This window comes from Gavialis gangeticus, unplaced genomic scaffold (assembly GCF_001723915.1).
Source record: "Gavialis gangeticus isolate Ggan-Ray unplaced genomic scaffold, GavGan_comp1, whole genome shotgun sequence".
Lineage (NCBI taxonomy): Eukaryota > Metazoa > Chordata > Crocodylia > Gavialidae > Gavialis > Gavialis gangeticus.
The window spans coordinates 2,607,148-2,619,888 of NW_017728973.1; the positions used below are offsets into that span (position 1 = coordinate 2,607,148).

Sequence of the window (12,741 nt, forward strand, 5' to 3'; positions counted from 1 at the left end):
ATTTGCAGTAGGACATAAGCAGGAAGCCTGGTAAAGAGTTTCAGAGGGGACTACAAATTTGGGCTTCTGTGCTTAGAGGGGACACAGACTATGATGCACTCAAGGGTCCTGGAAGAGTAACTGCTCTTGAGGAGTCGGACCCTTTTAAAGTATTTGAAGCTGGGCACCTAGAACCCCTCTTTTTGGAAGTGCTGACTCCTGTCCTTCTGCATGACAGAGAAGATGGTATTTCTGGTCCATATAAGTGACTGTTTTTGTCTTTGCAGATATCTTAGATAACAGTCATGTCATTACTGAAGAAGGCAAGAAAGAGGTATGTTTTGAGTGGTAAGGCATTGTCTTTTTTAACTCTGGATACAGTGCAGTTTGTTGCTTGCATACTGCTGTACCTGCCAGGTGTCTGCTTTCTTGGCCCACATGTAGAATGTGATAGAACATAGTGTTGGGGCAGAGATGTGCACCCATTTCCAAAGAAGAAAACAGCCAGCTTCCAGTGACAGTTCAGCCAAAGATGATGCAGGCACTTTGCGGAGATGAGGGATGTCATTGAGGCTGATTAGTGTCATTGTTGCTGTTGTCCTCATAGGATTTTATTGATGTGTTGTCACTGTTGTCCCAAGAACTGCGGTGTTGACAAAGTTGCAGCCAGGAGATTCCAACACCAGTCTTGTCTTAAAGAATGACCACAGGCTCAGTTTAGTGGCAGAGATTTGGCCAGGTTTATTGTCTACAAGCACAGCCCTAACACATTTTGCCTACCAAGAGTTAAGGCATTTATCTGTACCTGTGACAAGGTAGTCAGCTCCCCACCACATAGACTCCCTTAGGCTGCTACAAAGTTCCCTTGATTTCCAATTCTCTTTTTAGAAAATGATCAAAGCAAATTATGTATTGTGCTCCATCTGTATCTTGAATCTCTTGGATGGTCCTGTCCTGGGTGTTCCTGTTTTAGTCTTATCATTCAGGCACTGGACTATCCTATAGCTTGTATAGCCAGCTCTCCCTCCCATCTGTTCACCGGAGTGCCCTTCTGGCTCTCATGCCAAGTGTTGCTTACATAAAGAGTTCGTGCAAGGGTAAGGTTTGCTCCTCAGGCCTAAGCTGACCAATACTTCAGCAAAACTTTTGTGTGAGCAGTATATACTGATCAGTGTTTCCAGCAAGACCTATAAGGGAGACTTGACAAATCTGCTGTCTAGCTTTTATCTAATCGTGGCTATTTCAAGGCAGGTGGAACAGTGATGCAAGAAAGGAAGGAACATTTCATTTGAGTTTAGAGCATCTGAACCAAGCCCAGTGTTGGCAGGATTTCCAAAGCTATATTTCCAAAGCCCTGTGTTCATTTACCAAACTGTTTCAGGCTTGATTTTGAACTTTGATGCATTTAGCGAATGTGCAGTTCCTTGGTTTGTTTTTTAGAGACTTTGTACTTATTGCACTTTCTTTTGAAACTTGTCAAACGTTCCAGTTAAAAGATCTGCTGCAGTATTACTATCCCATTGAAATCGATCCCAACCGGACTTTGGAAGAGAAATGCCCTCTCATGGTTGAATGGTGAGTGACTGAAATTGCAAAAGCTAACAAGTCTTGGGCTGGAAATAGATGCTGTCTTTGGAGCACGATCAGCTGTGCCATGAAACATTGCAGTAGAAGATGTCTTCATGGATGTCTAACAGATGTCCCCCAGGGTCAGTCCCCTGCCCCCAGGTTTTCAGGGGCTTGATCTGTGGGGAAAAGGGTCCCATGTGCTCCACTCTGACTTGGCATGCATCTGCAACTGGAAAACCTATGCTTGCAGATATGCCCCCCTTTTGAGGGGTGGAGGAATCCCTCCGCAGGGGTTTCAAGTGGGGAGCTCCCCTAGGGGTTCCCCTTCCACTTGCACATAGTGCGGCAACCCAGGGGCAGCAGTGAGAAGAGCATGTCAGGTGCCAGCACACCTATTATGCTGCCATCCCTGAGGCAGAGGCCATGTGGAAGTAGAGGAGGAACTGCTAGGGAAGGTTCCCCACTCCACGCTTGCTAATCTGTGCTGGGGGAATGATTACCCCACTGCATTTTTCTCCTTTTGCTGCAGGATTCCCCCACGCCCCAAGAGTTGTGCTTTCCCTGCTTGTAGGTGCATGTACCAAAACTGGGTGGGGCACCCAGGGCTCTTTTCCCCCAGGATCTGTCCCTTCAAGCCAAAGTAGTTCCTGGCTGGGGTGGTGGGAGAGTCCAGGCCACTACTGGCACCCCACACTCTCCTGCTGTAAGTGAACAGAAGTCAGCCAGAAAAAACTGGCACAAATTGTTACCACCTTTGTTGGTACTACAAAACGTAAGCACTTGTAGTGCAACAAAGTGTTTTCATGTCAGTTCACTTGTCTTTTGTACTGTCATAATTTTTTTTTTTTTTTTTTTATGGCAGCACAAAGTTAATGCCTTGTAGCCTCAGAATGAAAAGATTGTAATTGCCTCTTTCACTGGCTCTTATGCAGAATGCCTTGGCACGTCATGGTCCCAGTGTGATATCATTCGGGCTTCATAAACTGTCCAGAACATCTCAGTCGATTTGATCGTTAGGTAGATTCATTTGAAAACTTGCAGCTCCCAGTTTAACTTTCCCAATAAGTTCAATGACAAAAAAGACAAGAAGTTAGCTGAGAGAATGCATTGCCCTTGACAGCAGGGCACAGAAACTATAAAAGGGCCCTTTGAGATTTACAGCAGCAATAAATTATCCTGGTTTCATGCCTGACAAGCAAATTCCAATTCCTTCATATTCCTTCAGGCATGTAGTTTCATTATTCCTAATTTGAGTGATAGTGCCACCATGCCTGATGTAGCTGTGGTTTCAGCTTGCTTACCTGCTCATGCCCAGTTTCAGAAGGGATCCCTGAGCACCTGATATGGTGGTGATAGATAAGTTACCATATTTTCCTGCATACCAAATGCCCCCAGATCAGACATGCATGCTGAGCCCTGATTGCAGAGGCGGAGTGCACTCTGCAACATCAGCAAAAGCTGGAGTTTTAATCCTTTCCCAGCTGCTCCCAAATTAGCAGCAGCTTTTGGCTGTTTTTTGGCTCCACCCTTCCTTCCCTGTGGCCAGCATGGAGAAAAGTGGCCAGTTATTACAGCTGCTATCCATGTTTCCATTTTCCCATTTCAGCTCCAAAATACTCGGCTTCCGTGCATAAAGATATGCGCCCTGATTTTGCAAGGCCGATTTTTTGGGGGGAATATGGTATTTTTCATCTGATAACTGGGCACTGAGAATAGATCAGTAGTAACTGAATCGAGGAGTGCTGGGGCAAGAGGCCTCAGTGGACACAGCACATCCAGTCTTAGACGTGTATTTTACATCCTGATTACCTGGGTGGTAAATGCAAAAGAAATGCGTGGATTCAAGAAATGCTCCCATTCTCCTGGCAGCTGCTTGCCCATAGCAAGCCATACATGTGAAGCAGGGAGGTAGTCATAGCTCTGTTTAGGCAATTGTTTACCATGGAGATGATTTGGTTCTATAACATCCTTGAGGACAGTTCCATGCAGGCTGCCTGACTGCCTTGGAGACGGAGCTCACTTTGCTATTTGCTTCCAGGTGGACTCGGGCCCATGACCTCCTATCTGAGCAGAAGATTCTGAAGAGAGACATTGCCCAGATAGTCAAAGAATCGGAGGTGATGCTGAGGTATACACTTGGGGATGGCTTATGTCCTCTCCTCGCCCTTCTCTGAGAATACATGGCTGAGGGTCTTCATCATGCTCCTGCTTGTGCCATCTAGAACCTGGGGGTGCAAAAGAGAAAAAAAGAGGCCTTAAACTGAGCTCTGATCCATCTCTCAGCCCCTTCCAAACAGGACTTTCACTGTATGATGGATCAAAATTACCACCTGCTGGGAGTTTGGCTTTATGCAAAGCAGAAACAAGGCAGTCGCATGAGTTCCAGCCTGAGCGTTCTTTCTAAGAACTGTTCAGCCTGCAACCCAAGTCCTTCCTGTGTAGAGAACCATCTCCACCTTGCTTATCAGCAGAGCCAGCTTAGTGTAACCTGGCAGGATCATCAGCTGCCACTGGGGGAGGTGGCTGGCAAGCACTGCTGCCCTGTTAAAGATAAGCCACTCTTTCTCTTTCTTGAGACCCACAGCTACAGAAACACAGAAGCTTCCTGTGTGGCTCAGATGACAAATGTGGAAGTAGCTGGGGGTCTGCTCACCCGCACAGCCCAAGATAAGGCACCTGTTAGCATCTGAGTAACTGCAGGGATTTCAACTCTGGGGCACTGCCACAGAGTAGCAGTTGATGTGCTGCAGCGCATGCAGGGGAAACTCCTATGCTCGCTTGCTTACAGGGTCCCACTGATAGTAGTATTTATTGTTTTGTGCTGTGGTGGCATCGGAGGTTCTAGCCAGCATTGGGGCCTCCGGGGGGCTAGATGCTGCCTGTACGTTAACAGTGATGGTTGCTGGCCCGAGGAGCTTGCGAGAGAGCCGACTGGAGAGAGAAGATGGCCAACAGGCAGGACAGGGTTGCTGGGGTGGTTCTGAGAAACTGGACTCCCAGCACCTCAGCCATCTGATCCTGGTTGGCTCATGAGTCTTACTATAGGAAGTTGCTCTCTGACAGCTCTAAGGCAGGCAAAGCACCATGCTCCCTGTAGGTAATTTTAGGGTTGGGTATTTGACTGGTCAAATTAAGTTTGGTCAATTGATCTATCAAATATAGGTCTAAAATTGTAATTAAAAAAAAAAAAAAAGCCAATAGATCCAAATAATACACAGAAAAAGCACACATTTCCATTAAGAAATGTGTCAGGAAACAACAAAAAATTATATTTCTGTCAAGAAAACTACAAAAAATGTAGTTTTTTGGTAACATTTCTATAATCTTTGACAGGTTAAATAATCTTTGACGAATCAATTGATAATATTTGATGGATTAATTGACCATTTGACCAGCTTGGCAATCCTATGTAATTTACAGGCAACTTGACCAAGATCACAGAGGAGGGGGTGCTGGAGCAAGTCTTCCTTGCTAGCAACATTAGCTGGACTTAGATCTTCAGTCTATTTAGCAGGTGTGCTCCTCCTGGGGAATGTTGTTCTCTCAGGGTTAAATTCCTTCCTCCAGACCCGCTGGGTCAAGTGTCTTCCCCCCACTGTGCCTCAGTTTCCACTGCTGCCCAACTCTTTGTAAGCATTTACAGAAGGTCCTAAATACAGAAATGAGATCCAGTCTCTCCTGTCTGGGGCCAGGATGGTGGAGTAGTTGTGGGAGCAGTCATCTGTAGAGCATTCTTCCCAGGTTTTAAATGGAGCTTGGTGCCTTATGGGACAAGATTTAGGGTTTTTGAGTATCATGAGGAAAAAGATTTTGGTGGGCACAATTCAGCCTAGTGCAGAGGATCAGTAAAAGGTCCATGCCCTGATTAACCCCTGGAGACCTGAGCCCTCATCTGGGCCTGTAGAGCAGCACTGGATTTTACCCACAGTGCAAAGTTGATTGGTAAAGCTAAGGCCTGATAGGGAGGTGCATAAGTTAAGGAGATCCCTCGTGGCTTGGGGCACATGGCAGAAGACCCTGCCTTGGAGAGGAAAGCACTTACCACATTGCAGTCTTCCTGTTTGCTGGTGACCCTGGGGTGAAAGGTGCTTCTGTGACGCTGTGATGCATTTTTCCACTTCTTCTCTTAGGGACGGATTCAATGAATTTTTTGATCAGCTCCATAAAAACAATGTGCCCGTGTTCATCTTCTCGGCTGGCGTGGGTGATATCCTGGAAGAAATTATCCACCAGGCCAATGTTTTCCACCCAAACATCAATGTGGTGTCCAACTACATGGACTTTGATGACTATGTGAGCTGCATTCCTTGCCTTTCACCTTTCAGGACTCTGCAGAGAAAAGCAATTCCTTGGCACAGAGTTCAGGGAGGGGAGAATATTTAGGGAGGGGCATCATTGGGTTCAAAGCCATTTTTTTTCAATAGAATTGTCATTCCCTACTGCTACGGCAACCCTTTCAATTGTTAACCGTAGGATCACTTAAAAATGATCCTTTATTATTTGTGTTGCAGTAACCCCCTCTCCCATTCCTCTCCATGGGACCAGGGTTCCATTGCACAAGGCACTGTATGGACAGTCAGAGAAAATCCCTGCTGCCAAGAGCCAGGCAGACAAGGATAGGGAAAAAAGATACAAGTAGCCCTTCATCTTTTTGTATTTCACATACAAAGAACCTGGGCTGCTGTTCTTTCCTCTGTTTTGAGTTACTGTTACTCTCTGTTCAGGCATTGGCCTAGGGGTACTGTTTGAGGCCCAAAACAACAGGGGTCATGGTCCTGTCTGGCCTCCAACCCCCTGGAAAGCAGCACAGCAGGTTGCTTTCACTGGAATGTGCTGAGACCTGGGAAATCTCTGTGAGCTTTGTAATAGCTTTGTGTTTTTCTAATGAAACCAAAGCCTTAGTCTTGACCACCTGCCACTTTTTCTTTCCTGCCATTAGGTGTTTGGGGTCTGATTGCCAGTGACTCGGTTCTTGCTAGACAGGGGCAGTGAAGAGGGGAGAGTCAGGTGGCTTTAAACTGTGAGTTCTGGGGCTGGGCTGGCTGGCCCCAGGGTTGCTCAGATTTATTCTTTGCTTCCTGTGGTCCTGTAGAAGCAGAGCATAGCCCCGTGCAGGGCCCCCACAGCCAGGCTCCCACATATTCATGTTGTACCCTCGTACACAAGCCTTACGTTGTTCTCTGCCAGCTGGGGAAGGCGCTCTGCAAAAGGACATTCCCAGGGGACTGTTTCTGCACAACCTTACAGCCCTTTGTACACCCAGGGAGACCTAAAGGGGACTGAGTCACTGAGAAACAGGCCTTCAATTCCTGAGAGTGCCATGGTGAGAAAGGGGCACTGCCATCTCTGGCTAGTTCATAAAGTAGTGCCAAAGGGTTCTGGTGCTGTGCCCAGCCCTTCATTGAATATAAGGGTGGCTCTTAAGCAGGGCCCAGAGGTAGGGGGACAGCTACCCTCCTAGAGAAAGCTGCTGTTGACCTTTCATTCCTTCAGCCCTGAGACGCCCAGTGATCAGCCTGTCTGTTTGTCCTGTGCTGCCCAGGGCATCCTGAGAGGTTTCAAAAGTCCACTGATCCACACCTACAACAAGAACAACTCGGTCCTAAATGATACAGAGTACTTCCAGCAGCTGAGCACCAAGACCAGTATCATCCTGCTGGGAGACTCCATAGGAGACCTCACCATGGCAGATGGGGTCACCAGTGTGAAGAACATCCTCAAGATTGGATTCCTGAATGATAAGGTGAGCAGGGACCAAGACCTGGGAAACGGGCGGACTCTACCAGTGTGAGCCCTGGCATGGCCCAGGTGTTCAGTAGAGGAACTGTGAGGTGTCATGGTGCAGGGAAATGTTGGAAGTGTATGAGAGAGGTTTGATGGGCTTCAGTCAAGTTCTTGGTGGGTGGGTGTCCACCTCATGCGATCAGCCATCACAGTCACTGATGCCCTCCCTAGCCACCTCAGCGGAGATGCAAGGGCTGACTGAGCCATGGAATAAGTGATCCCGTGATTCCTAGAAGGAGGTCATTTCCAATGGCGGCTCTGAGGGATTGCATTGGGAGACTGTAAGGACAGCTTGCTTTGTCAGGCTCTGCCCTAGCGATAGTCAGTGGAGTCCATCCCCCTGCCTGCTTCCTCCAGGGCAGCTGATCTCGTACCTGTCCCCAACACTGCCTGTGTTTCTCTTCTGATGATCTGGGTGTAGGGGCAGGATGTGCTGATTTGCAGCAGCTAACCCTTCACCCCCATCCCCTCCCTGCAGGTGGAGGAGCATCGAGGAAAGTACCTGGAGTCTTATGACATTGTACTGGAGAGAGACGAGACGCTGGACGTGGTCAATGGCATCCTTCGCTACATCTTCACAGAAACCTGAGCGTGGGACCTGGGATCCCAACTCAGGCCTCTCAGGATGGCCCCTAGGGACACTTTCTCCATTGCTCAGTCAGGGATTTTTTGATGTCATTTTAAATCCATCCTGATGCCCTTGGCAGCTGCCCCTTCCCACCCCCCGGGCAGCCTTGTGTTGTGTCCATCACCAACTTTGATCAAACTGCTCCTTTTGTCAATGCTGGAATTAGAGGCTGAGCTCCTCCAGACTGCCCTCTCCCCTGATCTCTGCACACCACTGCAAAACCTGCAACCCCAAACCCACACAGCTCCAGGCCTATAGATGTTCCAGCTCTGAAGCAAACTGGATGTTGGATGGAGACACCCTTGGCAGCGGCACACAGAAGTAGGATCTCTGCTGAGCCCTGGGCTTGGAGACAAACCTTCTTCCATTGGTTTGGGCCTATTGGGTTTTGCTGCATCAGCTCCCTTTGTAGGGAAGCAGCTGCCTCGCTCTTGGTTTTCTGGTTGTGTTGCATGCAAATTGCAAAGCACCCAGGCTGTGCTGTACCAAGTGGGTCAGTGGCACTGCAGCCATTTAGCCTGCTGCCTGCTGGTATGGGTGAGTGCCTGCATGGTCGTCTGCTGAGGAAACCCTCTAGATCTGCTGTCTTGTAGCCAAGCCAGCTCCTCTATGCTCTCTGGTCAGTGCTCTGCTGCTTCTACCCTAGGATCTTGGGGGTCTGTTTGCAATGCTGCCCTCTGGTGTTACATGCTGCCTGTGAGTTAATTTAGAGCGCACTGCTCTGATCCTCCTGCACCCTGGGAAACCAGAAGGGCTGAGCGTACAGACCCTCTGCAATAGAAACTGAGCCTGGAGCAAGAGCAAAAGAGCTGTGTTAGAGCACAGGCGTGCAATAGCGTGTGCATAGGAGGAGGCCTTAAAGTTGTAACTTGGAACATGGAAAACCGGAATTTGAGGGGTTTGTGTGGTCCTGATGCTGTATGGTCTCCAGGGTACCTGCTCTTTGACTGCCTCCTACCTGCTCATGGGATGACACCTGGGTTTAGCCATTACTAGGGAGGAGGAGGGTTTTGCTTAGTGGCTTTCCAAATGGCAGGAGGACTGGATTGAAGTGTGCAATGAATCCTACTTGGAAATGGCTCATGCAAGGCTTCCTCAGCCCTTCAGGCTGGGCTTTGGCTTGCAGAAGCTGCAATTAATTTGCCAGGAAATAGGTTTGTCTTGAAGGGGATAGAGTCTGAGGTGATGGACATTAGGGTACAGTGTGCACTGGTTGCCACACAGCTGTAGGGCTCTGGGGTAGTCAGTTTGAAGGCTATGGGGCAGGAGGAGGGAGTGATCTGTGTGTTGTCTTGTTTTAAAAGCAGCATATTGTGTGTTTATAAATAGCCTCTATTTTTGTAAAATTTCCCATGTATCATACATACATGGATCGTACATAAAAAAACAAACAAACAAAACAACAACAACAACAACAACAACAAAACAGCCTCACCCTCTGCAACCCTGTTCTCCAGGATTCCCTTTGGGAGTGACAGCTGGATGGGATTGAAATGGAGGTGACTGAGTGGGGATTCTCTGACTGGTGTGATGGTTATCTTCTGAGACAGCACAGTCCAAGGACAGAGCTGGGACCTGGAAGATGTGTGCGTTTATACTTGTGTGAAGTTTCCTTTATAAATACTTTCTAAAGTCTGTTTGCAGTCAGGAATTGGTACTTTGCCCCTGTGTGGGGTTTGGCATGAAAGCTGGTGGCTTCATAAGTACCCAGCTTATGGTGTGAGCTCTGGCTTCACTGGCATTTGACTCTTATGGGGAAACCAGAATCTTAAACTCCAAGCATGGCACCATCCAAGGTACAAGTAGTTTTTTGTCAGTGTGGCTGTGACATGCTGGTCTTTGCATGTGTTCTGCAACAGTTTGGGGTCACAGCCTTTCTCAGAGTTCCTGCATTCACCTTTTAAAACTCTATCTCCTTCCACACTAGTCTGGAAGATACAGGAGCTTGAGTTGCATAAGAAGTGGCTTCTATATCTCTTCCCCAAGTTGCCTCATCGGCCCAACTGTGATGGAAGGAACCTTATTTTTTTTAACTCTGCTAATTGTTAATAATCCTGTCCCTGGAGCAGTGGTGCCCTTTGTCTCATGGTTGTTTTGCTGTGGAGGGCTCACAGCCTATTTCCCTGTGTTGTTAGATACCAGAAATGTCACTTTTTGATCTGCTTGTAAATTCTGGCCTGGGCTCTCACAGTTATGTGGTTCACTCCCTGCTCTCTGTTTCACAGCTGGATGTGGGCTTTATTCCATGTTTTAAAATAAATATGTTGGATAAAAAAAAGGCACATGTCATTTGTATGCACCTGGGTCCATTGCATGAGCTGTAAGGTCAGCTGCTGGAGAGAACCCAGGAAGGAACTGCACTTCTCAGCATCCCTTTTGCAGAGGCAGGAGAGCTAGTTATTCCCATTTCTGGGCTGGGAAGCCAAGGCAGAAGGCATCAGGTGTTTTGTCTGATGTCTCAAGAAGCCCATGGCAGAGCTGAAGAGGACAGCTGTGCCTCCTGACTCCCTAAACCATGATGCTTCTGCACCATGGGTAAAAGCCCCAGCAAAGTTGCAGCTGTGTTCCAGGTGCAGTCACCTGGGGCAACACTGCCATAGCAACAGAAGCATTGCAGGACTGGAGCAACTTTCTGCTGTGCCTCACCCCCTGCCCCATCCTGGCAGTGTCAGCTGGATGATGCAAAGAAGCTTGCACAGGGCAGTCAGAACCTGTGAGCAGGCCCCTCCCATTCCACTGCTGGTGACCAGCATCTTTCCACACTATAACAACTGCAGGTGCCAGTTATCTGTCCCAAGGGACTATGGGGGCAGCTGTGTGTGGTGGGGGAGGAATGGGCAGTGAGATGACCCACACAAAAACCAGGCTGACGTGTGCAGCTGACAGAGATCCACTGACATCTTAAAAACCTAGCAGTCTCCTCTTGGAGCTGGGAGAAGCAGCAGAAACGCACGGATTTCCCAGCCAGCACTGCAGATGCCAGAAGCTTGGCCAGCAGGTTTATCCAGCCAGATCTCCAGAACTTCCCCCATTGCTAGAGCCAATGCTAGGATGGATAGGTGGTCTATCTTCATCTCACTAGCCAGACAGGTGCAAACCACACTTCACTCCAAAATAACAGGACAGCAAGCAGATGTGTTGGAAACCAGCTGGAATCCATTTATTGGGTGCAAAGTAAACCTTGCTATTGAGGACTTTATTTTAATCTTGGACAGAGCTTGCACTTCTAATAAAAGATCAAATACATGATCTTTGCCCAGCAGGTGGCACAAACACTCTCCCAACAGTCTTTATTTGCAAACCTTTTAACTGATGAAGAGGAAAGGGAGAGGGGCTGGCTACTGTTTGCAAACCAAGGAGCCTCACATTGGGGCTCCTGAATCCTATTGAGGAGCTAAATAGAAGTTGATGGATTTCCCAGAGGGCTGAAGAATCTCAGTTCTTGGGATCAATTGGATTTGTCTGCAAGCTCAGACGGATTGAAAAATCAGCCCACTTCTAGGGAGGAGTCCAGGGATAAGAGTTTGGGTCCTGATGACTAGTGATTTCAAGGGCCCATTGTCAGACCTCTTAAAAGTCCCTGACTTTCTGGAAATGCCGCGTATCTGCCCACAGGAAAAAAAAACAAAACAGGCCCCTTTATGGTCTCCAGTTGCTCATCTAAAACCAACCTCCCCACTCCCTGCCCCAGAACACTCACCAGTTTGGAAAATTGTGGCCTTGGCTTTTCTTTTTCATACAATCCAAGCTGCAGCCAGAGGCGAATCCCTAAGTTACTATACTATGGAGGAAACGGAAAGGTGCTGCACAGCAGGGAGCCTCTACTGGATTTGTGCTGTGAGAAGAATCCAGCTGAAGCAAAGGGACTGCTTTGCGTATGGCTCCAGCTGGCCCTCTGCACTGGGACTCCTAAGCAGCTTCTGACTGGCCAATGCTCTGCAACCAGTAGGCAAGCTGGTAACTGCCTTTCCCACTTGGCAGTGAAAACTCTGATCAGCAATTTTGAAGCATGCAAGCAGTGTCACTGGAGGAATCAGACAGCTTAGGTGAGTGGTAGTGAAAAGTCCTCAGGGCTAGCCTGAGGGGAGAGGAGGCTGTGGGGCCCTTGGGTAATAACTTCACAGTCTAGCTTGCAACTTGACTGCATGGGAGCTCCTGGCTCTGAAATTGGGGTGGCTGAGGTAGCTGGGGGATGCTACCAAGTTCAAAGAGTCCCAGCACCACTGCTTGTCCCCAGAGGGACCTGAAGTGAGGATGTGTGGCACTAAGACAAGTAGTGAGATGCTAGGATGCAGCCAGCACTATTTCTGGGCATGAAACTAGTCTGTGGCCACAAGCACTGAGAATGTGGCCTCTCCCCTCCAGCCTGATGGAGATAGGGCCCTGGAGACACCCTGCCCTAGCACAACAGGCTGGAAAGGCTTTTCTCTGGCTTCAGAGGGGACCAGCAGAGAGTGCAAAGCCAGGGAGAGTGACTCACTAAAAGAAAAGGTCTGGGTTGGGTCTAAAAGCACGAGGATGCAAGAGCTGTGGGGAAGCAGGGGGCAGGGATGAGCTGTCCCATAGCTCTCCTGCAGCCTAGGGCATAGGCTGTGGGAGAAAGCCTAGAGCAGAGGTTGTGGCTGGACCTAGTCTGTTGGTAATAAGGAATGAAGAACCAGAAAATGTGGGAACCTCTGGCTGCTTACTTAATGTATATGTTCCTCATGCATGCGTGTGTGTGTGTTCCCTCTGCTGGTCTGTTTGAGACTCCCCAAATAAAACTTGTTTAAATAGTTTTA

The 12,741-nt window shown here is 48.4% G+C and overlaps 1 protein-coding gene across 1 annotated transcript in view; it reads left to right on the plus strand.

Moving 5' to 3' along the window:
* NT5C3B (5'-nucleotidase, cytosolic IIIB) overlaps positions 1-9,326 on the plus strand; it is a 16,674-nt gene extending 7,348 nt beyond the window's left edge. The window contains exons 4-9 of the mRNA XM_019506348.1: positions 267-313; positions 1,469-1,554; positions 3,587-3,676; positions 5,679-5,841; positions 7,091-7,291; positions 7,811-9,326. Coding sequence (XP_019361893.1) covers positions 267-313; positions 1,469-1,554; positions 3,587-3,676; positions 5,679-5,841; positions 7,091-7,291; positions 7,811-7,921 — 698 coding nt within the window. The 3' untranslated portion in view covers positions 7,922-9,326. The remainder of the gene's footprint in view (positions 1-266; positions 314-1,468; positions 1,555-3,586; positions 3,677-5,678; positions 5,842-7,090; positions 7,292-7,810) is intronic.
* The last annotated feature ends 3,415 nt before the right edge of the window (positions 9,327-12,741 follow it).